Source organism: Pinus tabuliformis, chromosome 1_2 (assembly GCF_031772625.1).
Source record: "Pinus tabuliformis cultivar Carrire ecotype Pingquan chromosome 1_2, CPIR1, whole genome shotgun sequence".
NCBI classification, from domain to species: Eukaryota; Viridiplantae; Streptophyta; class Pinopsida; order Pinales; family Pinaceae; genus Pinus; species Pinus tabuliformis.
Window position 1 is genome coordinate 1,146,279,378 of NC_142298.1, and position 25,973 is coordinate 1,146,305,350.

At 39.6% G+C, this 25,973-nt stretch overlaps 1 protein-coding gene across 1 annotated transcript in view; it reads left to right on the forward strand.

Moving 5' to 3' along the window:
• Positions 1-25,973, forward strand: part of LOC149210270 (endonuclease 2-like) — a 94,821-nt gene that overhangs the window by 12,463 nt on the left and 56,385 nt on the right. The window contains exons 2-5 of the mRNA XM_089394388.1: positions 6,256-6,430; positions 6,679-6,786; positions 6,943-6,998; positions 7,089-7,172. Of these exons, the coding sequence (XP_089250514.1) occupies positions 6,256-6,430; positions 6,679-6,786; positions 6,943-6,998; positions 7,089-7,172 (423 nt within the window). The remainder of the gene's footprint in view (positions 1-6,255; positions 6,431-6,678; positions 6,787-6,942; positions 6,999-7,088; positions 7,173-25,973) is intronic.

Consider the following 25,973-nt stretch of genomic DNA (forward strand, 5'->3'; position numbering starts at 1 on the left):
TAAAATCTCTTACCATTAGATGATATAACATGGGGTGTTGCTACCACAACAAAAAATGACATTGTGGGATTTCTTAAATATTAGATTCATCCCACAAAACCTTGACTTTAGTGGCATTAGTAGGAGTGTATCATTTAAGGAAGAATTCTATTTTTGTAGGATCAATTTCCAACTCACCTCCACCAACCATGTATTCCAATTACACCAAGAATTATTTGGCAAATTCATACTTCTTCATATTCACTAGCAACTTGTGATTCCTCACAATATCCATTATATATTTCAAATATACAATAATCTCATCCAACATAAAATTTAATATTATCGTGTCATATAAATATACCATGGAAAATGAATCTCTAAATGGATGAAACATGTCATTCATTATAGGCATAAAAGTTGTAGAGAATTCATCAAACAAAAATGTGTCACTGTCCATTTCACTATCCATTTGTATAGACCTTGCCTTGTCTGGAAGGATTTTTCCCAGGTATATTTTTCTTTAATATAAACATGTTGGTGTATATATTTCAAATCTAACTTGATGAATACTTTTGCATGTTATGGCTAATCCCACAAACCATTGGTCTTGGAAAAGGGCACCAATTACAAATGATGATATTATTGATATCTTTGTAATCAATAAAAATTCTTGATATCTCTTCCTTCCTATAATCCAAAATAAGTTATAACAGGTGACCCATAAGGAGAGATACTTAGCCTTCTAATTCCTACTCCAACAAATCTTGGAACTTCTTCTTTTGATTCAAATATGAACTTCTTCTACAATCCTATGTTTGGTAAAGTGTAATCTAGTAGAAATTATACCTTATGCTCCACTTCCCTCTTTGTTAGCATATGTTTTAGCTCATGGAACACTTCTTTTAACACCCACAAAGGCTCTTCCAATTGTTATTTCTACTTTTTCATACTTCCTTCTAAGGATTCCTTCACTCCCATATATTTGGTATGTTCTTTCTAGTTCTATGAAAAGAAGAATAGTATATACTCCTTGTATGAGTTGAACACTGTTTTAGCTTGGTGGGCACTCACCGAAGAGAGATCTTAGACTTCCCTCATGGGAACAGATGATGAAGAATTTCACATTTTTTACCTAGTGGTATTTACTGGCCCTCCTCATTAAGATGGCATCCCTCATATAATATAGGGGCTACCAAACACTGAAACCACAAACACCAAGGAACACTGCACCAACTTCCACTTCACCAATAAAATTTTCACTAATAACAAAACTAAGCTTATAATGCTTAGTAACTTTTAACTCAGCATCATTATTCATCCATCCCAATGGGTACAAATGAGGATGATGATCCACCAAGCTTACTTACCAAGTCCTCTACAATTAGGTTATTCTTATGAACCAATATTGATCAAAGAATCTACCTTGTTCTTCTTATCTAAATCTAGATATGGAACAATCTCATCATCTCCTTTACCTCATTATGATTAAGTTTGTTTAGGTTCACTTCCTTTTGCATTGTTCTGTAGATATTTTTCTTGTGCAATCTAAGCTATTACCTATCCTACTCCCATGCTTAGAAGATTCATATTCTTGTATTGTCCTTATTTGTGATTCTTGGGATTCAACTCTTGATGTAACTCCCAACATTTTTCTTTGTTGTGACCATTAATATTTCAATTGTCAAAAAAGTTAGTAGTGTCATTGAATGCATGTAGTGGTGGAAGTGTTCTTATTTTTCTTTTTCTACTTTTTATTTTTCCTTTCTTGTTGAGTAGCTTTGGAAGGTATTCTACATAGCCTAGTGTCTTTCATGTAGGAGAAGAAGTCCTCTTTAGGTGGTTGATCGAAAGGAGCAACTAATATGATCTCCTTCCCAAGTTTTGACCTAGGAAAAAGTACATTGATTAGTTATTTAATTAATGTTGACTTTGGGATAATGTTTTTCCAAGAACGAATAGTTGATTATTTAAGTGAATTATATCTAATACCTACTGTTGATCAAAGAAAGCTAGGATTTAATCCTAGCCCTCAATCACTTTGGAGATTAGGGATTTGGCTCATGGAGAAATTACAAAGAGAACATATGGGAAAGGATGAAGACATATTACATTGTAATTGTTGAGAGAGTGATTTTCTCAAGGAATGAGAGACTCTAGGACTGAAGCGAAGGGAAAAATATCGCAACAAGGAAATTTTGGGATAAATTTTCAAGGAGGCCAAGTTTAGGCAAGAGGTCAAATTACTGGAGAGGTGGACCGAAATTGCAAGGGCCAATTTTCTCTAAGTGCGCAAGTGCCATACAAGGCGAGAAGAAGGGGCCAATTTTGTTGGTGAGATAGGCCGATTTATCTAGGGCTGGAATCTTCCAAGAGGGTCGAGTTCTAGTAGGTCAAATTCCTTGAGCCCGAATTTATGGAGGGGTCACTTTCCAAGTTCCAACAACTATAATTTTTCTGTGGGTATAGCCCTAGTTTTCCTGAGTAATATAAACTGAAGGAAATTTTTTTTGGGCATAATTTTTCTTTTGTAGTGTGACTGATTAATTTCCCTATTTTATTTTTACTACAAGTTTACTTTAGGAAAGTTAAAAACCAATAATTTTATTTTCTAGCAATTTTCAAATTTTATTGAGTAAATAATTTCTAGGTATAAGAAAATTGTTAAGGTATAGATAAATTAGATCTAGTATTGAATATTTAACATTTTTTGGAAGCACTATGTTCATCATATTGCTTTCAACCACCTAGCAGCACTTTTATCTTGTTGTCTTCAATATATTGAGCTTATACGCAGGGACCTTATGTATAATATTAGGATTCAATAGCATGACTTATCCCCTTTTATCGTTGTGAAGCCAAAATGTTACTTGATGTACACATCTAGGTTTTTGGAAAAGATTTATAACTAGATGGCTTACTTGTAATCTTTGTAGCATAATTTTGTACACTTTTCCCTTTCCTCTGTTGGATATAGTTACATTTGATTGCATGGACATTTTCATACTTAATAGAGTAAAATTGAGACTTAAGGAGGCCCTTTAATAGCTCACAATTGGTTTTTCTTTCTCTCCCTCTATATTCTAAGTGTCTCATTATAACTTTCCCATCATCTATGTGAAATCCTATTCATCTTGCTTTCACATATTATGCACACTGAAATAGACTATTAATTGTTGCAACCAATGATTTAACTTAATTTCTTCTATCTCACTTTTATAGAGCTTCATGTTGACCTTTCCTCCCACTTTGAATAAGGGTTGGGAAGAATTGTTGTTATAGTTCTACTTTTCAAGTTTTGGTTCTTCTTTCTCTTTCCTTGAATTTCCCATTCTTCTAATATCTCATGAGTGTTGGAGTGCTTTAGAAAGGGATCAATGTTGCTCATAAGAATAGTTACTAGTAACTATTGGAAATATCTACGAATCGAGCTTCCAACCTTGTAAATTTTAAATCTCTTCATCAATAACTTTTTCCCTATGCTCCTATGTCATTTTTTAGGCTTATCACTGCATATTTTTTCTTTTTGTGTTCATATATAGATCAAAATGGTGGATATTCTAATGGATGGTTCATTAAAATATATTTAAAATGATTTTTGTTATACAACGAATGTATACTCAATTTCACAACATTTTTTCTTATAATTAGGCATGAAGCATTCACTTAATGAACCTATGGCATAATACACACAGTAATGGGATATTAAAGAATACCCCTAATTTCACTAAATATTGATAAATACCTCCCAAAATCCATTTTTAAATCCCCCTCCCAATACATCTTTCCAATAAAAAATATCCTTATTTTTACTAGATATCCATAATTTTTACTAGATACCCCTTTTCATAACCCCCAATACCTATAAGCTCCATTATACTCTACATGCCCCCATGCCCCCAACTCTACAATGCCTAAAATATATATTGATTTAATTCTTCCCAATTTTGCAGCCCCCTTTATGAATATATGTGATAATGCATTGGTCAACAAGGTGAAGCCCCCTTGTGCTTAGCTTAAAAAGATAACCACAACATTTAAGAAATAAAATCATTTAATATGTTGCAAAACTATTGAACACTAAATTTATTTTGAAGAACATCATATTGTGAAAGCTCAAGCGAAATGAAGAATTGTGCCTTTCTTATTCATATAAATATAGATTATAATGTAAGATATAAAGAAATTACAAGCTCGTTGTGCAGCTAATAGACACTATGATCTTTATAGCCTCTTGTAAATTGCATTTATTTCTTTCCTTAGTGATTTCTCTCTTACTTATTGACAATGTTTTTGTGTGTTTCTACTAAAACTAGGATGGAATCATATGGATACAATCACTTAGTTGACCAACCTAGTGTCTTTTTGAACTTGCAAGGAACTTAGTGCAATATAAATAGAAAAAAGGCTTTATCTTGATTAATATCAATTATTGCATGATCTTGTCTACTTCGCATAATGCAATTAAAATATAGTTTTAGAATCTATTCTAAACTTAAATATAAATTTGTAGCAAAAAGAATCAATAACATTCTTAATATTTGACGTAAATAATGGCACTTCATAGATTATAGTCTCTAAAAATTATATTCATAACTCAATATATCCCTTCATATACTAAGTAATAACTAAGAATGAGTTGATCCTGTAACACACTAATTTTGTAGCAACTAGTTTTGTAGCATATCAATTCTACAACAACTAAAATGAAAACATACAATAAACTTAAAGAAAATATATAGGATAGTTAAGTAATCGAAGATAAAAACTAACTTACTAAAACTACATATTGATGCACAATAATAACATAGTGCCTTACCTCAAGTGGGCCCTACCTAACGCTTGGCATGTGCTTGGTCTCACAAGATCACTAGAGCAATATTATGTTGCAATCCCGCACATCAAATATAAGCTATATATTGAGTTTATAGAACCAAAATTATAGAGTGAATGCTTCAATATAATTTTAAGAAAAATGTCTATTGTCCCCCTCTGAGGTGATTACACATGCATATATGCATGAGAAGTGGGCGTGCCTACTCCATAAATAGAGAAGTAAGTCCCTCAAAGTTTGATACCAATTCAAACAAACACATAACTTAAAAAAATATAGGAATCCTTTGATTAGTTTTGTGGTGCAATTTATATGAATAGATACTCATTCATGCAATCCCCAATTGACTGTGTCATCAAAACCCCTCTGCACCCTTTGAAAGATACAATTGCAGCTTGTGGGTCACAAGTTCCTCCAAGCATTATCATAGTTATGCATTCATGTGATGATGTGACCTATTTCTCTATTCAATCTGTAGGATCATATGGAATTAGACCTTAAGTACAGTGATGCACAATTGTTAACGAGTTCAATAAGATCCTCATAACCATGTCTACTATCAAACCTTTGTCACAATGAATCCCTTATAATAGTAATCAAACTCTTACATCATTGCATACATATTCATTAATATGTCTTCTTAAAATACTATTGATTCAAGAGAAATCATAATAAGTAAACGAAAACATAATGAAAAGAAGGAAAAAATGGATATGCATCTATGGCAAAGAAAAAGTGTTCCAATTAAAAAAAAAAAAAAAAGCAAAAGGGTGGTCCATCACTCATATGTAACAATGCTCTACTATAAAACATGAATACTACAATAAATTTCCAATCCTTTCTTCTTCTTTTAGCTATGAGCTCTCCACTATTTATAAGCGAGAGATTTTTTTATCTTTGGTTCTTCTTAAATCTTCTTTGATGCATATTTGTTATTAACTCCACATAAACTTAATGTAATTTCCACATAGTATTAGTGTTAAAGTAATAGTGTTAAATATCAACCTACTATGAGTGTAACTTTTTAAATGTGAATTATTATTAGAAAGCTCTTGCCTAATTTTTGATATAAGTACGAGACCAATTATGTGAATACTCGCACATAAGTGAAGATATAACCAATTAAATTCCAAAATGCAAGTTACAAGAACTTTTCCAACTAAACGACACATACCCAATGATACCGAGCCTTAAACAATTCTAAAAGGGTCAGACAGTCAATCACCGAGCCTTAAACAATTCTAAAAGGGTCAGACAGTCAATCACCCACCCCCATTCTGTCCAAGAGTCATGCGCGGCTATCTCGTCAATCCTGGTTGTTTAGTAGGGACTATCAGCTGGGTGACGATTCTATATATGTATATTCATTGTGGTTTGTTATATAGATTAGTTTGTAGTTTGATACTTACAATCTGTTTAATCTGCAATATGGACAAATGCAGCCACTTCTAAGTGAAGCAGCATCAAAGGCGGTGAAGCAATTGCTCCCTGAGCATGCAGAGGGTGATCTTGCTTCTCTTTGTTCGTGGCCTGATGAAATGAGGTTCAGATACCACTGGGCAAGCCCACTGCATTTCATCGACACACCAGACAACCAGTGTAGTTATGTTTATTCTAGTAAGTATACTATCCCAGAGAAACTTTATCCCCAGAGTTGGCCATTTGCATTTGGGTTTTTGTCTCTATTTTTTTGGAGAAATACTCCCACATCGCCCGCCAATCCTGTCTTCTGTTAAATACCGTCATGGATGGACATAACATGGATTGCTCAAGAGAATGACCTAAATCTTCATGATACACTGATAAACTGAAATATATGCAACTTGAAATGTCGAGTAACAACCTCACTGTTTGTTTGCAAACAGGGGACTGCCATAATACCCTCGGAGAAAAGGGCATGTGCCTTGAAGGTGCCATAAAAAATTACACATCTCAGCTTGAAACTTATGGCAGCAGAGCCACTAGTGAAAAGTGTATGTATCTTTTTTGGATTGCCACTGTTTACGTGAATTCTCTGTCTGTGTTTATCCATGTTTAGCATCATAAAGTGCTTCCTTTATAGTTAGTTATTTTAAAATAGTCTTATGTAAATAGCGATAGAGGCTAATGGCCAATTTTATAACTTGCAGATAATTTAACAGAAGCTTTACTGTTTCTCTCTCATTTTATGGGAGATATCCATCAGGTCATATCTTGCCTATCTTTAAATTTCCAATATGAACATTTTATTGCGAACTTATCCATGGATACTGATGAATGAAAAATAATTTTGCAGCCTTTACATGTGGGATTTTCTACAGATGCGGGTGGAAATACAATAATGGTACACTGGTACGGCAGGAAGAGCAATTTGCATCATGTAAGTAACTACAATGTTTTTGGCCCAGGAATTTAAGTATTATGTTCTCATTTAATTTTTTTGCCCTTTCCTTTTTTTAAAGGAACAGTAGTTATTTCAATTCTTCTTCTAAGAGGGATTTAAAAAAGCAAAAAAGGTCTTTGAAGAAGCTTTGAAGACTTCAGAGTTCAATAAAGTTGCCCTATTTGTGTGTCTAGCATCAGTGCAAAAGGAAATTTGAATGTCTCTTAGAGGAAATGTTTGTGAGCTATTCTCATCTTGGTTTTATACCATTTAGCATCTTTTATTTGACAGCTTTAACCATTGGTTGGGCCAATAAAATATTATATAAACTGGCATGCTTGCCTCTCTGATACTTAAACCATAGAATATAGCGGTTGATGTAGCCGGCCCTTGGTGAACTACACAGGATTTGCAACCCAAAAAAATTATGAACTGCCTTGTATGCATATAATTTTCCTCAATTGACAGAAACAAGCATCATTGTACATTCAACATGTTTTCAACATCCACACTTGTTTCCCAAGTGTTGCGAAATATTTTCTGTTAATTTGTTACAAATGGTTACCCATGCAATTCAAGTAGATTGGCCCTATTACCACCTAGCCAAGTTCCCACTCTTCAGCCCAACTCCTACCTGAATGGTTATGGGAGGATTCTCTATATGAGATGCTTATTTATACAGAAAAGTAATGCAGACTAGCAAGGAAATTCATTCTAAACTAGAAATGATAATAATATACTTACCAAATACATAGGTTATTTTTGAAATATACTTTTGGTAAGGGGTTGTCTTGTGTGTTTCTGCTTGCTATCCTGCGATTGCATGTCTGAAAAATGCAAAAGAACACAGAAAACAACAATGAAAATCTCTATTCATGGCCACACACAAGTGTATATACACTGTAGATTGATAATCTATGGGTTGGGAAGATAGGACAACAAAGATAGATCAATTTTAACCCTTTCTAAGCATCAGACCTGCAAAGATCTTGGGATAAAATTCCCATTGGGTAAAAACCCATAAAACTATTCTAGCTTATAATTTGACTTTCTAGTGTCTGGGATGAGCTATAAATAGTCCCGGAACAGTGGTATAAACTTGAAAAATAAATCTGAAAACTAATGCACGGGTTTTATGGATGTATACTTGGAGAAGAATCTCATACCTTGAATTTTTTCGGATCTGAAATAGGTACTGTTGTAAATTAACACAAATATGAAAAGTTAACTCAATATACCTCGTGAAATATGTGTGTTTGAGAGCCCAAAATAAGATATATCTTTTTATTTGATAAAATCTAAAAATTATGGGTTAAAACCCCAAGGATTAACTAGCTAATCTGGAGATAAAATTTAAAAAGCGTAAGCTAGTAAATATTTATTTTTTTTAATTTTTTACGAAATAGGAAAATGAAAAGATTTCGGGGTTTTAAGAATCTTGTGGTCCTTGATATATGCTTTACTTTAGCCCAATATTACCTTCAATTGTTGGGTTGTGAATCACAACCACTTTTAAGTTGGCTTTGCACTTTGGACAATGAAATCAATTACTTTGGAAGCGAGAGGACTGTATCACCCCCACTTTTGTTTAAGATAGTTTCACAAGTTCCCAAGTTCAAACAGGGGTGGTTTGTACCAAAGTGTCTCTGATCTTTAGGTTGATTATGGGATTGGAAGGGATCTTCACCTAGTTGATCCCATAGACCCAACCTCCAACAAGTTTGTAATGGCGACTAGTTCCTTGGTTGCACTCTTCACATGACTATGTATCCCCTCAATGAATCATCCCTCCAATTTTTTTGTAACTAGTATTTACTATTTACTTGTGTCTATCTTATTAAGCACTATTACAAGTTACAACAAGAGGCAAGAAAAAACGAAATAGAAAAATTCAACCCACAAATTGTTTGCAAATGAAAGTTTTATTATGGTATTTGATCTCAAAGTTCAACAACGACTATAAATAAAGGAGGGGCTAGCCTTATATAATTTCCTTTTAACAACTAGTTGGACCTCACTCTCTAAAAAAATAGTTTTATTTGTCATCTAGAACCTAGAAACTGAGAATAAGTAAATTTAGATAAAATATTTTTATTACAATGTTTATCCACATTAAGACTTTGACTTGACTTGATTTGACCCTTGGAAGTGCAATGTTCCCTTTGATTTGACCCTAGAGAGGCAAGAAATGAAGAATAGTAACAAAAGTGCTCAATGGCTTGCTCAAATTAACTCCAACGACTAAGTGAGGTGGCTCCACTTAGTTTACTTGGCTCGATTTCATCCATGGAAACTCGACTTGGTCCAAGGAAGTTTGATTTGGTGTAAAGGAAGATGACTTGCTTTGTAATGACTACCTTTTCTCCACAAGAAACCTATAGTTCCACTTTGACCCAAGACTCACTCAACATTCCATTTTATTGACCTCCAAAGTCTAGTAGAACGGGCTCGACTCGGTCCATTAGCTAGATGTCCAATTCCTTGGCTTTTGATTTGATTATTGACTGATCCCAATATCTTTGACCATTTTCACTCCACTAGGCACAATGTGTTGGGTGTGTGTTATATTCTTTCCATGACTAGTTGTATGTGTGGGGGGATCACAAGGGGACGGTAGCCCCCCTGCACGGGTCCGAGGCAGTGCCCCAAAAAATTTCTTTTGGACCTTATATTAGGTGGGCTGACCTACCTGTGGTGTAATATTCCTAATTAGCTATGGCTAATTGGAATATTCGATTTTGTTTGATTTTTGCCTTCTATAGTTATTTGTAAATAAAAAGTGAGGAAGGGGGACATAACTCACTTTTAGAATAAAAAATCACTTCCTAGTAGCACAACGTTGTGACTTAAAGGGGAGCCAAGGGGGCCAAAAGGGGATGTAGAAATGGAGCCCACACAGACACATGGAGGAACTGCGCAGGAGGAAAGGAACTCGTGGCAAGAGAGGAATCACACAGGAGGAGGTGAGCCTTGGGATTGCGAGAGGCAAAGGCTATAAAGGAGAGAGGAGCCCCCTCATTTTGATCATTTTGGTTATGAGAATTTGTGATAGTCATTTCGACTTAGAGCACGCTGGTTGTTTAGCTAGTCTGCAGCATTGTTTAGTGCATTGAGTGTCTCCGTTCGGAGATCTCACCCTTAGCCCCGAGGGACTTCGAGTGTCTGCTCGGGCAAGGTATTTCCATTGGCATCCCAGCAGTAGTTTCATCAGCATTTCAGCAGCAGTTTCATCAGTATTTCAGCAGCAGTTTCATCAGCGTCTTTGAGGAACTGCGCAGAACCCCAAGGGAGTGATTTTCGCGGGTCAACCATTTTAGAAAAGCTTTCTGGGTTTTTCTAGGTTTTTTGAGTAGAGTCTGATTCCATAGTTTCAGCCTTTTCTGAGGAGGGGAGCAGCCCCAAATCCTCATTCGATTTCCAGTAGCAACAATAGCACGGCAATTTCCTAGCAGCTGGGACGCAGATCAGTGTGAGGCCATTCCAGGAAAGCTTTCTGGGTTTTTCTGGGTTTCTTGAGTAGAGCCCGAATCCAGAGTTTCAGATTTTTCCGAGGAGGGGAGCAGCCCCAAATCATCATTTGTTTTCTAGCAACAACAGCACCACAGCAATAGCATCCACGCAGAGAGGCCATTCTTGTCATTCTGAGAGTATTTCTTCACTTGCCTTGTGCAAGTCGAGGTGCCATCTGTCTAATCACCTCTTGTACTCATTTATTGCTCAGTATAATAAAATGGCTTAGCATTTCTCGCTGCATTTCTTGTGTATCTGCTTATATTTCCGATTTACATTATTTTATGATGCTCCACTGTTATTTTATCTCTTCTGGGTTATTATATCATTTACACATATTTGGTTGGAGTTTTCGCTGGGGTTTGAGGAATATTATGGGTTAGGAATATTACAGTGGTATCAGAGCATAGATCTGGCTCAGCCTGTGGAGCTAACAATCTATGACACTGGGGGAAAAACCCTATATATGTTACAGAGGTCAGAGATACAGAGACATTGGGCGTAGGTTGGAGAATACCTATGGAGAGGGAGATTGTGTTCCTGTGGCAGACGCAGAACAAGAGGAACCTCTGGTAGACGCAGAACAAAGAGAGCCAATAGTGGACGCAGAGAAGATGGCAGACGAGGATGGGTAGAGATTTGCGAATATGCTCCTCAAATCAGTGTAGGATCTGTCGAGGAAGATTGAGGTGATGGGGCAGAGATTCACGACAGTAGAGGCCAGACAGCGAGAGAGCCCACGAGTTTTTAAGATCAGTGAGGGATCAAGTGCATCCCATCACTTGCAAGAGCAGCGTGATACTGCGCAGCAGGGGACCTCACATGCCCCTACACGCTCTACCATGCCCACCTTCTTAGGAGCAGACATGGGGGCCACAACCCAGTAGGAGGTAGAGCCCGAGCATATGGGCGATTATTTTGCAGAGTACCAGGTCTATGGGCAGGAGTTCAGGGAAGCCCTCTCATTCAGAGATTTTGTTCAGCTCCAGCAGGATAGCAGACCCCGCGATCATTACAGAGGGTATCGACATTACCATGATGGCGACACCCACCGTGCAGCAAGCAGATTCCACTTACCTACGTTTGATGGCTCATCAAACAGTTCGGCAAAGTCTTGGGTGGAGAAGCTGGACATTTATTTCCAGCTTAACCAGATGTCGAAGGCAGAGGCCATCAAGGTGGCAACGTTGCATTTGGATGGTGAGACCCAGGATTGGTGGTTTCATGGGATGGTTACAATAGGGCACTCCACAGTGACGTCATATTCTGAGTTTACCAGGAGACTGATGGAGAGATTTGATCGGAGGGATCTAGAGCAGCATTTCATTGAGCTGACGAGGCTCAAACAGATAGGGAGCCCAGCAGATTTCTTGAGGGTCTTCGTGATGGTGCTAGACCTCTCCACGACACGGAGGGTCTATATGTATGTTGAGGGGTTAGAAGAGCCACTTCGGGGTCTAGTCCGATCCACTAGACCAGCTACACTCCAGGACGCTATCAGTAGGACCCAGGACTTACAGGATGTCTTACCCAGGACCCAGACACCTTACCCCTAGAGACAGACTTTCCAGTCTAAGGGGAAGGATGTGAGGATTCCACCTCCAAAGGGGAATCCAGGACGAGTACAGCTTGATGATGATGCCAGGAGGGAGCTGAAGAAGAAGCGGTTGTGCTTCACTTGTCAGGAGCCATGGGCACCAAGACATAGATGTGCTGCTGGTAAAGCACATATTATTGAGGTCTTCTCCAAGAGCAGTGGAGAAGAGGATTACGAGGAGGATGTGGAGGCAGGAGATAGCCATGCCATACAGGGATCTTTGCCACTCCACCACTAGCAGCAGGTGGTGCATCTTTTACACCCACCGGAGAGGCCCTTGTAGCGTTGCGGGGAATTCCCAAGTATCTGATGCTACACGTACGAGGCACAGTACGTGGCCAGTGTGGCCAGCGCATATCAGTTTTGGTTGATAGTGGGGCAACCCACAACTTCATTGATGCCCAGATGGTTGAGCGGAGAGGTATACAGACAGAGAGCTTCGATGGGTTTTCATTCTTGGTCCCAAGAGATCAAACCATTATGTGTGCTCGTTATGTTCCAGAGCTTTCATTGATGATGGGCACCTACACTTTGACTGACCACTTTTTTGTGGTCAATATTCCGGACACCAACATGATACTGGGTGTTCAATGGCTTATCACTCTAGGGAAGGCCACGACAGATTGGAATACCCTGGAGATGGAGTGGGATGATGAGAAGATAGGGAGGCATGAGAAGATACGGGGACAACACACATATCCGCCTCAGACTGTCTTGGCTCATCGGATGGAGGCAGTCTTCCGAAAGGGAGACATAGAGTGGGCAGTGGAGTTGCGTGCATCAAAGGCAAGAACTACAGGGCAGACGGTACACCCAGAGATATAGTCTATCCTTGATCGGTATGCCATAGTGTTTGGGGAGATTCCACTAGGAGAGCCACCAGATCGGGGGTTTGAGCACACCATCGAGCTTGAGCAGGGCATACAGGCCATGATTACCACCCCCTATAGGCACCCCAAGGCCTATTGGGATGAGATTGAACGGGCTATCCAGGGGTTGCTTGCATTGCCAGATTTCACACAACCATTTTTTTTGGAGTGTGATGCGTCGAGAGAGGGGATCGACATAGTATTGATGCAGGGAGATCACCCTATAGCATTTGAGAGCCGGAAGCTCCTTCCGCACGAGAGGTTGTATTCCATATACGACAAGGAGATGCTGGCCATCATGCATGCATTGGTTAAGTACTGACAATATTTGGTAGGCAACAGGTTCAAGGTGAGGACTGATCACAACATCCTCAAGTTCTTTTTGGAGCAGAAGCAGCTATAGGAGAGGCAACAGAAGTGGATCAGTAAGATCCAAGCATATGACTTTGACATTGAGTATGTCAAAGGTAAGAACAACGTGGTAGCAGATGCCCTTTCACGTAGACTAGCCACGTTGTCTCTTATGAGCTTGGACACAGATTAGAGGGCTCGACTCTTAGTAGAGTACTCCAACGACAGATTTGCATGTGAGGTTCTGGATGGGCAGGTGGCAGATGACAGGCACAGGGTGGTCAATGAGATCATCTACTATAGGGACCGGATCTTCTTGACTGAGGGGTCTCAGCTCAAGAAGAAGATACGCTAGGCATCACATGATTCCCCATTGGCAGGACATCAAGGTTTTACCAAAACCTACAGGGTCATTAGGGAGAGGTTCTCATGGAAGGGCCTCAAGGAGGATGTACTCCAACACATCCGGGAGTGTGATGTTTGCCAGAGGAACAATGGAGAGATGAGCCATCCCGTAGGATTATTACAGCCTCTTCCCATTCAAGAGGGGAAATGGGAGAGTATTTCGATGGATTTCATCACAGGGTTGCCCATGGTACAGGGCAAGGATTGTATCTTTTTCGTCGTTGATCGACTAACGAAGAACACACATTTCTTTGCCATATCCGCACACTATACAGCAGCACAGGTGGCCGAGCTGTTCTTCAGGGAGATCTTCAGGCTACATGGTTTTCCTAAAACCATCATCAGTGACAGGGACAGCCACTTCATGGGCAGGTTTTTGCAGGAGCTTTTCCGATTGGTGGGGACGAAGTTGACACCAAGTACCAGTTATCACCCACAGACAGACGGATAGACAAAGATAGTTAACAAGTGGCTGGAGGGCTACTTACGTAACTATGTTAGTGGGCAGCAACGAGCATGGCTAAAGTGGCTGCATCTGGGGGAGTACTGCTACAATACTTCACATCACATGTCCATTGGTATGTCACCATTCTATGCCTTATATGGGTATCATCCTTTATGTTTTTTTGAAGTGATGTTTGGTGATAGCAAGGCTCCTAGAGCCAAGATTTAGATCCAAGAGAGTCAGGATATCCTCCGAGCTCTCAAGGATAACATGGCTACAGTGCAGAACCAGCGGAAGCTGTATGCCAATAGGGGATAGGTGGAGAGACAGTTCGAGGTAGGGGACATGGTCTACCTATGACTACAATCATACTGACAGACATTGCTGAAGCAGAAGGGCGTTGAGAAGCTCAAGCCCCACTTTTATGGGCCATACAGGGTGATACGTAGGATTAGATAGGTCGCATATGAGTTGGAGCTGCCCCAAGGCAGCAAGATTCATAACATTTTTCATGTATCATGCATGAAGAAGGCATTGGGGCAGCAGATGACCGTGACGGATGAGCTACCACCCATGGATGATGAGGGGAATTTGGTATTGTAGCCGGAGGCTATCATTGACTCTAGGGAGAGATGGTTGCGGAGCACGACAGTCCGGGAATTCTTGGTGAGGTGGAAGAATTTGCCGGATGAGGATGCCACTTGGGAGAGTGAGGAGATCTTACAGCATCCATTACTTCAGTTGCTTGAGGACAAGCAACATTTTGCCGGGGGAGACTGTAATATTCCTAATTAGCTATGGCTAATTGGAATATTCGCTTTTGTTCGATTTTTTCCTTCTATAGTTATTTTTAAATAAAAAGTGAGGAAGGGGGACATAACTCACTTTTAGAATAAAAAGTCACTTCCTAGTAGCACAATGTTGTGACTTAAAGGGAAGCCAAGGGGGGCCAAAAGGCGATGCAGAAATGGAGCCCACATAAACACATGGAGGAACTGCGCAGGAGGAAAGGAACATGTGGCAAGAGAGGAATCACACAGGAGGAGGTGAGCCTTGGGATTGAGAGAGGCAAAGGCTATAAAGGAGAGAGGAGCCCCCTCATGTTGATCATTCTAGTTATGAGCATTTGTGATAGTCATTTCGACTTAGAGCATGCTGGCTGTTTAGCTAGTCTGCAGCACTGTTTAGTGCATTGAGTGTCTCCGTTCGGAGATCTCACCCTTAGCCCCAGGGGACTTCGAGTGCCTACTCAGGCAAGGTATTTCTATTGGAATCCCAGTAGTAGTTTCATCAGCATTTCAGCAGTAGTTTCATCAGCATTTCAGCAGTAGTTTCATCAGCGTCATTGAGGAACCGCGCAGAACCCCAAGGGGGTGATTTTCGGGGGTCGGCCATTTTAGAAAATCTTTCTGGGTTTTTCTGTTTTTTTTGAGTAGAGTCTGATTCCAAAGTTTTAGCCTTTTCTGAGAACGGAAGAAGCCCCAAATCCTCATTCAATTTCCAGTAGCAACAAGAGCATAACAGTTTCCCAGTAGCGGGGACACAGATCAGTGTGAGGCCATTCCAGGAAAGCTTTCTGGGTTTTTCTGGGTTTTTTTAGTAGAGCCTGAATCCAGAGCTTCAGCTTTTTCCAAGGAGGGGAGCAGCCCCAAATCATCATTTGTTTTCTAGCAGCAGTAATAGCACAACAACAGCATCCTCGTAGAGCGGCCATTCTTGTCATTCTGAGAGTATTTCTTCACTTGCCTTGTGCAAGTCGAGGTGCCATCTGTCTAATCACCTCTTGTACTCATTTATTGCTTAGTATAATAAAATGACTTAGCATTTCTCGCTGCATTTCTTGTGTATCTGCTTATATTTTCGGTTTACATTATTATATGTTGTTCCACTGTTATTTTATCACTTCTGGGTTATTATATCATTTGCACATATTTGGTTGGAGTTTTTGCTGGGGTTTGAGGAATATTCTAGGTTAGTAATATTACATATGATTTTGTGCATGGGTTTTTCACATGGTTTTGGGCATGATGGTTTTATGCCCATGGTATTTTGTAGATCCGGTCAAGGGAACAACGGTTATGTTCTAATCCAGGGCTAATTGATTGGGGTTTATGAATGATTTGGCATGTATATATATATGTATTGTAACATTGCAAGGAATATAATGAACAATCAATCTGGTAGTCCTGATTTTGGGATCCAGGGGAAAATCTCTGTGTATTTGTTTTATATTCTCATCATTTTTTTCTATTTTTTTAGAATTCGTCTGAAGGTAATTCCTGTATAGGGTTAAAACCTACATAATGATTAGTTTGACCTTTGCACCTTCTACTTTTACCCTCGCATGGCACTTAGTGAGGACGTCACCATGCATGGAATGTGGATCTTCAACGCCCTAGAGAATTTGAGGACTTTTCCACCTGGGTTTTGTCTAACCAGTTTTGTAGATAAATTCTAATGTAAAGATCATCTCTTCATGCCAAGATTTGACCATACTTTTCCACCTAGAACCCCCACATGTCATTGGGCCACTTTTGAGTCTTGATTGCCATTTTCTAACTAATACCTTCATCTTTTGCAGAAATTTCCACATGGCATGTCCTCTGCATTTTATTTTGAGCAATCTAAGATCAAGTTGACTTTTTGATTTCTAGGACCAATTGCATTGGGCAACATGCACTGCCTCAGGAAAAATGAACTGTTGGAAACTGTGAGAGTTCCATGTTGAGAATTGGTTAATAAATACTACACCAAGGCCAAGGATGCATACAAAAATCTATGACTCATGACCATATAGTAAGACATAGGTGCACATGACAAGGGTTGGACTGGCAACTACAATTGTGATCACCCCTATGTAACTAGATGCTTCCATAAATCATCTCAATGTGATCCACTTTAAGTCCTACAATCCTATCCAAAACAAAAGGAGCTAAGTGTGGGGACCTAAATCATTTGACATGTTCTTACTGTAGGTTTTAACCTCGTACAGTCAATTGTTGCGAACATATTCTTAATAAAATAGAAAAGATGCAATGGAAAACACACACATTAACACAAAGATTTAATCTTGGAACCCAAACTGGAAAAACCAACAAGATTTTCAATATATATTTTCTATATAGTATTACAATACAATATATATGTTGTGGTATCCATAAACCACCAAACTACTTACCATGGATTAGAATACAACCAAATTTTCTTAACCAAAACTACAAAACCATGGGCAAAACCACCATCCACCAAAAAACTGCTTTTAGCAAAAACTGTGTGCAAAAAATTACTAAAAATGGATGCAAAAAACCACTCATTTTTTTTAAAGAGCATTGCCCTCAAACCCCTGCGCAATGGGGCTTCTTCCCCCTGCTATACATTGCACATTTTACAACACGTGGGATAGTCGTGCAAAGAATATAACACATACCCAACATTCTCCCACTTGTTTTATTTGCACACACATGGTTGCAGGAGTGCATAATCAATAATCTAGGGCAATAATGCCTATTTTTTCTCTACGCCAAAAGAAATTCTCAGTGCTCATAGATTTTGTTAATGAATCTACAACATTCTTCAAAGTGTCCACTTCTTTTCTTCAATCACATCTCTTATGAAGTGATACAAAACATTAATATTTTGTCTTCAAATGATAAGTTGGATTGTAGTCTAACTATCACAATCTATCCTTACAGCTTGCCATTGTAGGCTTTAACCCTATACAATTAATTGTTTCCAATAGATTTTTCAATAAAACAGAAAAGATGCAATGGAAAACAAACACATTAACAAAAAGATTTTACCTTGGAACCCAAAACCGAGAAAACCAGCTTCAATATATAGTTTTTGTACAGTATTACAATACAATATATATTTTTCAACATTCATGTAGTGCAATCCATTTACCCTGGATTAGAATACAACTATAGTTCCTTAAATGAAACTACAAAACCTTGGGAAAAACCACTATGCACCACAAAACTACTTTTAGCAAAAACTATGTACCGAAAACTGACAAAAACTATGCAAAAACTGCCCGAATTTTTTTAGGGGTGTTGCTCCAAAACCACTGTGCAGGGGGGCTTCTATTCCCCTGCTAACCCCCTGAATAGTGGGGGATTCCACCCCCTTGTTGCACCCAATGTAATGTAAAGTGCATGCAACTAGTCATGCAAATTATATAACATGTGCCCAACATTCTCCCACTTGTTATTTTCTTTGCAAACAACGATTCATAGGAGTACATGATCAACAATCTAGGGAAGTAATTTCCATTGTTTCTCTACATCAATAATTTCTCAGTGCTCACATATTTTGTTAATGAATCTGCAACATTCTTCAAAGTGTCCACTTTTTCCAGCAAAACCTTCTTGTCTTCAATCATATCTTTCACAAAGTGATATTGAACATCCATATTTTCTGGTAGCACCTTCTTGGTTTCAATCATACCTCTCAAAAAGTGATATTGAACATCAATATGCTTTGGCTTCAAAAGATAAGAAGGGTTCTCTGCTAGGAAGATTGCACATTAAGTTTCATAATCTATACTTACAGCTTCTTGTACCAACCTAATACTTGAACACAATCTTTGTAACCATACAACTTCTTTGCTTACATTAGTGGCTACCATGTATTCATCTTTTATAGTTGTCAGTGCCACTACAGATTGTCTTTTTCTCATCCAATTAATTGATTCTATAAATAGGTTAAACACATACTCATTTGTAGATCTTTTACGATACATATCTCTTGCCCAGTCCGCATCAACAAAGCCATGTATGTCTTGCTACCCACCACCTTTGGGTAGTATGCATAGGAAAAAAATTTCTCCTAGATGGTCCTTAGTCGGCAGCCAATAGTGCCTTATAGCCTTAGATAGCTTGATGTATCATTTTCTCGGCCACCTGAGCCAACCATGTGGTCCCTCGCCCATCTGTTATGAATGTATGTTTGAAGGTGGGCCTCCCGACCCCAAAGGTATGGCTTTTCATTGGTATAGTTGAGTAATTTTTCTTAATTTTCATGGGCATTTTTGGGCATGGATTGGTGGGGGTATTTGGTGTAAAGAATGGGTTAGGTCTGTATTCTTGTCTCCACTGTCTGAATTCGTGGCTACCCTTGTATCATAGTCCTGTGGGATCTCCTTTACTAGCCATTGCTTTAGGGTTGGCACTATATGGGAAATACAAATTTTGGTTGCATGGTCCCACTTCCCGATACCACCAACGTTACTCCCCTTCCACTCATTTCAGCCCCGTTCATCTATTTTCCCATCCAAATCCACATGTGTCCACTGGGTCCACATAGGGTTAGCCTCCTCCTCCCCTTGTCCACACCTTGGGTCAAGCCTGGAACAATGCCCCAGAGGCTAATGCAACCAAAAAGAAAATAAAAAGCATAATTTGGCCACTCTCAATAGGAAATATACCACAAAATGCAAAAGATGGTCAGGACACACAAATTTAGCACAGGTGCAAAAGCCAAACATGAGCTCTACCCCTTATCCATGGCCATCACCCTAGTTCCTATGGGCCCTAGATGAGTCCCCTCCATCATTAAGGAACCCATGATTGTCACAACCCCTTATGGGCAATGAACTAGCCCACCTTAAGGGGGTATCCACTGCTACATATTACACATCATGCTCTCATCCCCTAGAGCCCCGAGTAGTTATAGAGAAAAATCAATCAAAGGAAAAAGGCACATGAAGAAGGGTGGAAAAACAAAGGTTGGGGTAACTCATGTACCATGGTTTGTTCCCTCCTACACTCATATACACAGGTGTGGGCTTCCCTTATTATAGATACCCTTATACCACAACATGTGGTCTGTATGATTCCCCTGATTCCCACTTCGTGCCATTACTACATCATTTTACACCTACCACTTGAGGGATGTACAATGGACATGTCACCACCTTTAGAGGTTGAAACCACCTAATAGGGTCCTTGGTTAATCCATTATTGAGCTTGGAGGCACTTGTACATGCCAAAGCCCATTATGGAAGGGCATGCCATGATGAAGTGCATCATTGATCTAGTGACTTGTAAGCTCTTTTACTTGATTATTCTAATGATTTGTTATATTGGAGGGAAAAGGGATGTATTGGATCTTATGCAAGATTGCAGGTGGGTCTCCATTTGGGGCTTGGTCTCTCTATATGGGGTCCTAGCCCTCCATAGGGCCACATTGGCCCTTGTAGGGTGAGCGTTGAGAGCCATGGGGCTCCAACATAGAAGAGATTACTTCATGGATCCCCAACACCAATCATTGATTGCTCGTGTTCCACCTTTTGGATGAGGATGATGCACCTGGTTCACCATGCCTAGCAGGCTCCACACTTGCACCACACACTTGGTAGATGTTCCAGGGTCCAAAGGATGTCTCTCACTGCAAAGGGAGGGATTATGTCATTATCCTAGCCCTTACAGAGGGTATACAATCATTTTCGATCCACTTGGAGACCCATGAGGATGTCCTTGTGCCCCTCACACCCACATGGGGGCACCACAAGGATTTGCTTAGAAGACAAGGAGCCAACCCCTAGTCCACTATTTGAGGTCCATTCTCACATCATGGCACACTTAGGACTTCATTAGGCCTCCTCAAAGGCCCAACATCTCACTTTGTTCATCATTTGACCTTCTTGAGAGGCTTCTTATTATGTCATTGAGCCATTTGGTAGGCTTGTCACCAAAAGTATTGTTGCTATGCACATTATTTTATTTTAGGGGATCAATTAGGCCAATTTAGCTAAATTGAATTCATTAGAGAGGGTATAAATAGAAGTGAGATGATTCATTCTCATTGTTGTCACTCCTAAAGACAGCCTGAGATTACTAACAAGGCTAGTGCATGCGCACATCTAGATTCTGTGTTTCAAATGATTCTCAGGGAAATAGAGACAACACACACACACTTATATAAAATGGTTTGGCTCATTCATCCAAAGGTATAAGTCATGTATTTCTAGTACTTCTTCACATATACAATTCAGATAAATATGTGCATAAAATAGTGGAGGCCGAGTAGTTCAAGGACTTATAGTTTAATAAGATTTTGTAGAGAAAATGAGAGAGGATAAGGAGAAAGAGAAACTCATCACATAGAGCTTAAAGCATCAAGAATTCTACGCTTAACACATATAGCTTGAAACATCAACAATTTCTACACTTATTTGAGTTACAGGTAGATATAATGGACAAAAGAGAGACTTGGTGTTATGTTTCATGGAGTGCAACTCTTAAAGATATAATTTCAAGGATCCATACAGGCACATGCATTAACAATGTCGATACAAATGAACTTGTGAGGAAGTTATAGGCACATGCATTAACATATCGATACAAATGAATCTGTGAGGAAGTTTGAAATATTTCTAGCAGCTAGGATTACATGAATTCAAAGAAGAAACATGAACATAATGAGTTTTAACAGAGGGATAACATATCGTAATACTTGAAGGGGGAATCACCACCATTTGCTTTATATTATGAAAGATTTGTATTATAAAGTTATACAGTCTGAAAATAACATGTAGAGGTTTCTTTAGGATTTTCTGAACCTTTGTGAATTGTTTCTTCCCCCTATTTATTTGGAGAGAGGGGGCGTTGAATATTCATTACGTAAAAATATGTTCGGCTGAGCCTCAGCTATCAGGTTGACTAGATGTCTCGACCAGGGATGGCTCTGTGGCCCAAAAGCACTACAAAATATTAATGTCCTCATTAAAGGGCGGCACTTTACAGGATAACAAATCAATAATCAGATGAACAATGTTAACAAAATATCTTCTTGCCCACCCCTGTGATCGTTTATGCTTCAGGTTGTAGTTTGTTCATGGTATGGCCTCCTGTGTTGCTCAGTCGACTCCCATCATTTCTACCTTTACTTCTTGAACCATTCATCCTTCAAAGCTGGGAGTGGGCACTATCAGTTTCATGCCGCAGTACTGAAGTAGAGGACCCTTGGGTGGTACTTCATCTTCCCTCTGTATGGGGGCACCATGTTGGATAATCAAGTCTTCTCAAGCTACCAAGTCCTTGTTTACTTCTATCAGTGTCGACCCTGGTTCCGTGTCACAGAGGGCCTTTCTGGATCAACCCATTCTAGGTTTCTATACTCCATCTTCCTTATTAAATGCCACAACTTCTGACCTACCGCGCCTTTAAATTTCTGTACTGCCTAGTCGCGGAGTTCTCATATCGGGATTTCTCACTGAAAATAATTTTACAGGATGGGGCCTTTTCCTTTGTTACTTGGAATCCTACATACCGATGATTTACAACATTTTACCTTTGGCATTTCCCCTTGATACTTGTGATCGCCGATTTGCAGGATCGGGCCCAACCAGGATATCACAATCGCACTGCTAGAGAGAGTGTTGAGGACAAGTGGTTTTCGGAGGGGGGCATGAGTGGTAAGTGGTAAGTGATGGGGGGGAGGGGGGTTCGAATTGATATGAGAGGGACACGTAGTGTAGGGGCCAGATGGGGAAACTGCTTTTCAGACACCTCCCTCGCTAATAAAAGGAAACATGGCGGGGGGGTCCGAAAAGGCCTGGGAGCTCTTGATCTGGCGAAGTCAATCTGGGTCGTCTGGAGATGGGGGTCGTTTATTTGATGGTAGAGGAGGGACCCCAGGATTGATGAAGTCATCGGTGCCATGTGGCACCTCTTGAATGGTGACACGTGTCACCCGGATAAGCCCCCATAGGACCCCTAAAAATGTTGAATTCGTGTGCCACGTGTCCTTTGTACTACCATATCATGCTGATGTCAGCTGCCATGTGTATTCGTTTGGACCAATGGTATTCTGCTGTGTGGTCCCCTTAGAGGAGAGAGAAAAGGCACAACTGCCTCACATTTTGCAACTGAATTCCTTTGTAAATCGGCTTCCGCCCTCCCCTAATGTTTTAACACTATCGGTGTATTTCCCCGCAATTCCTTAAGGATGTTCTGTTGGACTCACCGATCGCCAATATCAAAGGTCTGCCCCTTTGTATCTCACTTTGAGATCCCGCCGATCGCCGATATCGGAGGTCTGCCCCTTTGTATTGCACTTTGAGATCCCCCCGATCGCCGATATGCCGATATGTTGCACCTTAGATCTTTGACTTTTGTGATCATCGATATTGGTGATTGCTCTATCACGGGTTTATTGTGTCCTTTCCCACTATTGCTACTACGAAATTGTGATTGCAATTTGTGATCTGCTCCTGGCCCTCCGATAACCTCTTCTCCTTCATTTCAGAGGCAACAAAACCCTGAACTTCAACAAGCCATATCTTTTGATCCATAGGTCCATTTTTGGACTTCCATACACCGTTGGAAAACTCATTCCAAGCACTATGCAATGGAGAGGGTCAAATTTAGCTTTGAGTGCTTCCATGGCCTGGAATATGGATTCAAAATTCACTTCTCTTTGACAACTTTGACCAACTGAGAACTCATAATGTAGTGAGTGACAACATTGGATCCAACTAGGGACAGTGCCTTGCTGGTAATGTGCTGAGAACCTACAAACCAGTAGCCTTCCTTCCATTGGGCATGGAGTCATTTCTAAGCAAACGATAATTCTGTGAAAGTGGAATTTTCAAGATAAACTAGAAATTTCATATAACAATTACAATACACACACCGGTATTTACAATGAGTGCAAGACAAGTACCTCTAGTTTTGGAAATAAATTTTGAGGAACTGACCATTTACCAACAGTTCTAGAGATTCACCGTCCAGATTTCAAGCATGTACATGTTATTTCCTCTTTCTTTTGCAATCCTGAAAGGTTCGAACCATAGCGAATTGAATTTTCTGTGTTCTCCTTTGTCTTCCCTTCGGACATCCCAACAGAGAACTAAATCTCCTGGTTGAAGAGGTCAATCCTTGGCCTTCTTGTCAAACAGGGATTTCATCCTTTGTTGATAATTGGACAATTTGGCCCCTACTTGTTCTCTATTTTCATGAAGCTCGACCAACTAATTTATCCTTCACGTTAAGGCACTTGGCTCTTCCTCAACTTCTTGTAGTAACTTTGCCACTGACATCGCTAATTGGATCAGGAAGACCATAACCTTACCATACTCTAGCTCAAAAGGTGATTTCCCCATGGATCGTTGAGGAGTTACTCGGTTGGTCCATAGGGAAAACTTCAGTTGGGAGTCCCAGTTCCTCTAATTCTCGGCGATGGTCTTCTTCAGCACCCTCACCACAGTTTTGTTTGAGGACTCATCCAAGCCATTACCTTGAGGATAGTAGGTAGTGGAGTGTTCGATGATGATATTGAATTTCTAGTAGAAGCTGATGAACTTGGCATATTTGAAAACTTGAGCATTATCAGTGATAATTTTGAAGGAACAACCAAAGCGAGATAGTATGTTCCCCTCAGTGTTTTAAAAACCGGCTGGTCGGAACCAGTAACCTGTCAAATTGGCCGATTAGCAAGCCCACTGGGTAAAACTGGCAGAAAAACCCGATTTGACCCACCATTTTGCCTAAAAAATTCCCTTAGCGGTCCTAATCGACTGGTTTAGGATGAAACCAGCTGGTTTCGTTCTAAACCGGCCGGTTAGCTGCCACAGCCACGGAGGACCCATGCAACACTATTTTCCAATTTTTTATGGTGTTTTGGAGGGAAAGTAAGGGTTCTTTCCTTCCAAAAACACCCTCTACAAGCCTTTAAAGGCCCTTCTCCCTCTCATTTGTCTCACACATCTCATTTGGAGTATTTGTGAGTTTGATTGGGAGCTTGGAGAGTGTTGAGTTTTTGTTGGAGTAGTGGAACAACAAAGAGTTTAAGCTAAGTAGTAGTCATCATGCCTCCAAAAGCCAAGGATACTACATGGGCTCATTGTGATATGATTGATGGCAAAATGATCTGCAAATATTGCCAAAAATCTATTGAAGGAGGGGGTATTAACAGGTTCAAGCAACACTTGGCTAGGATAGGAGGCCATGTAAAGCCATGTGGAGCACCAAATGAAGTAATAGGGCATATTAGGGCAGAATACCTTCAGAAGTTTGAGACTCAAGTCACTAAACCAATAGAGAAGTTTGTGACTCAAGCAGTTGCAATGTTTGGGAGTCGAGACTCAACCAACTGAGTTTGATCATGATGACTGATGAGAAGTTTCAAGTTATAATGTTGATCACTATTATCATATATGTAGACTTGTAGTAGGCCACTGACCCCATAGTTTGTAGGCTTTGTTTTTGCACTCTAAAGGCCATTTAGAGCCTCATTGCTTATGTATTTTGTTGATGATATGTATTGCACTCGGTGCCATTTTGATATATTCACCTTTACATGGTATATAAATGAGAAATATTTGCATATTTTTCCTTTATTGGCTTGGAATCATGGTTTTAAATCTTAAAAGTAGTTTTTTTTCATTAAAAATTAATTATACAATGTATTTTTTTTAAACCGGTTCATTTAGACCTGACCAGTCCTAGTTCGAAACCCGGTTCATTAGGTGGACCAATCCGCTCATCGGTTCTGGTTTTTAAAACATTGGTTCTCCTCCATAAATTTGATTTCCACTGAGTCTGTAGCATTTCTGGCTAGGATGGCCTCTACCCACTTAGTGAAATAATCTGTGGCCATCAATATCCACTTGTGTTGGC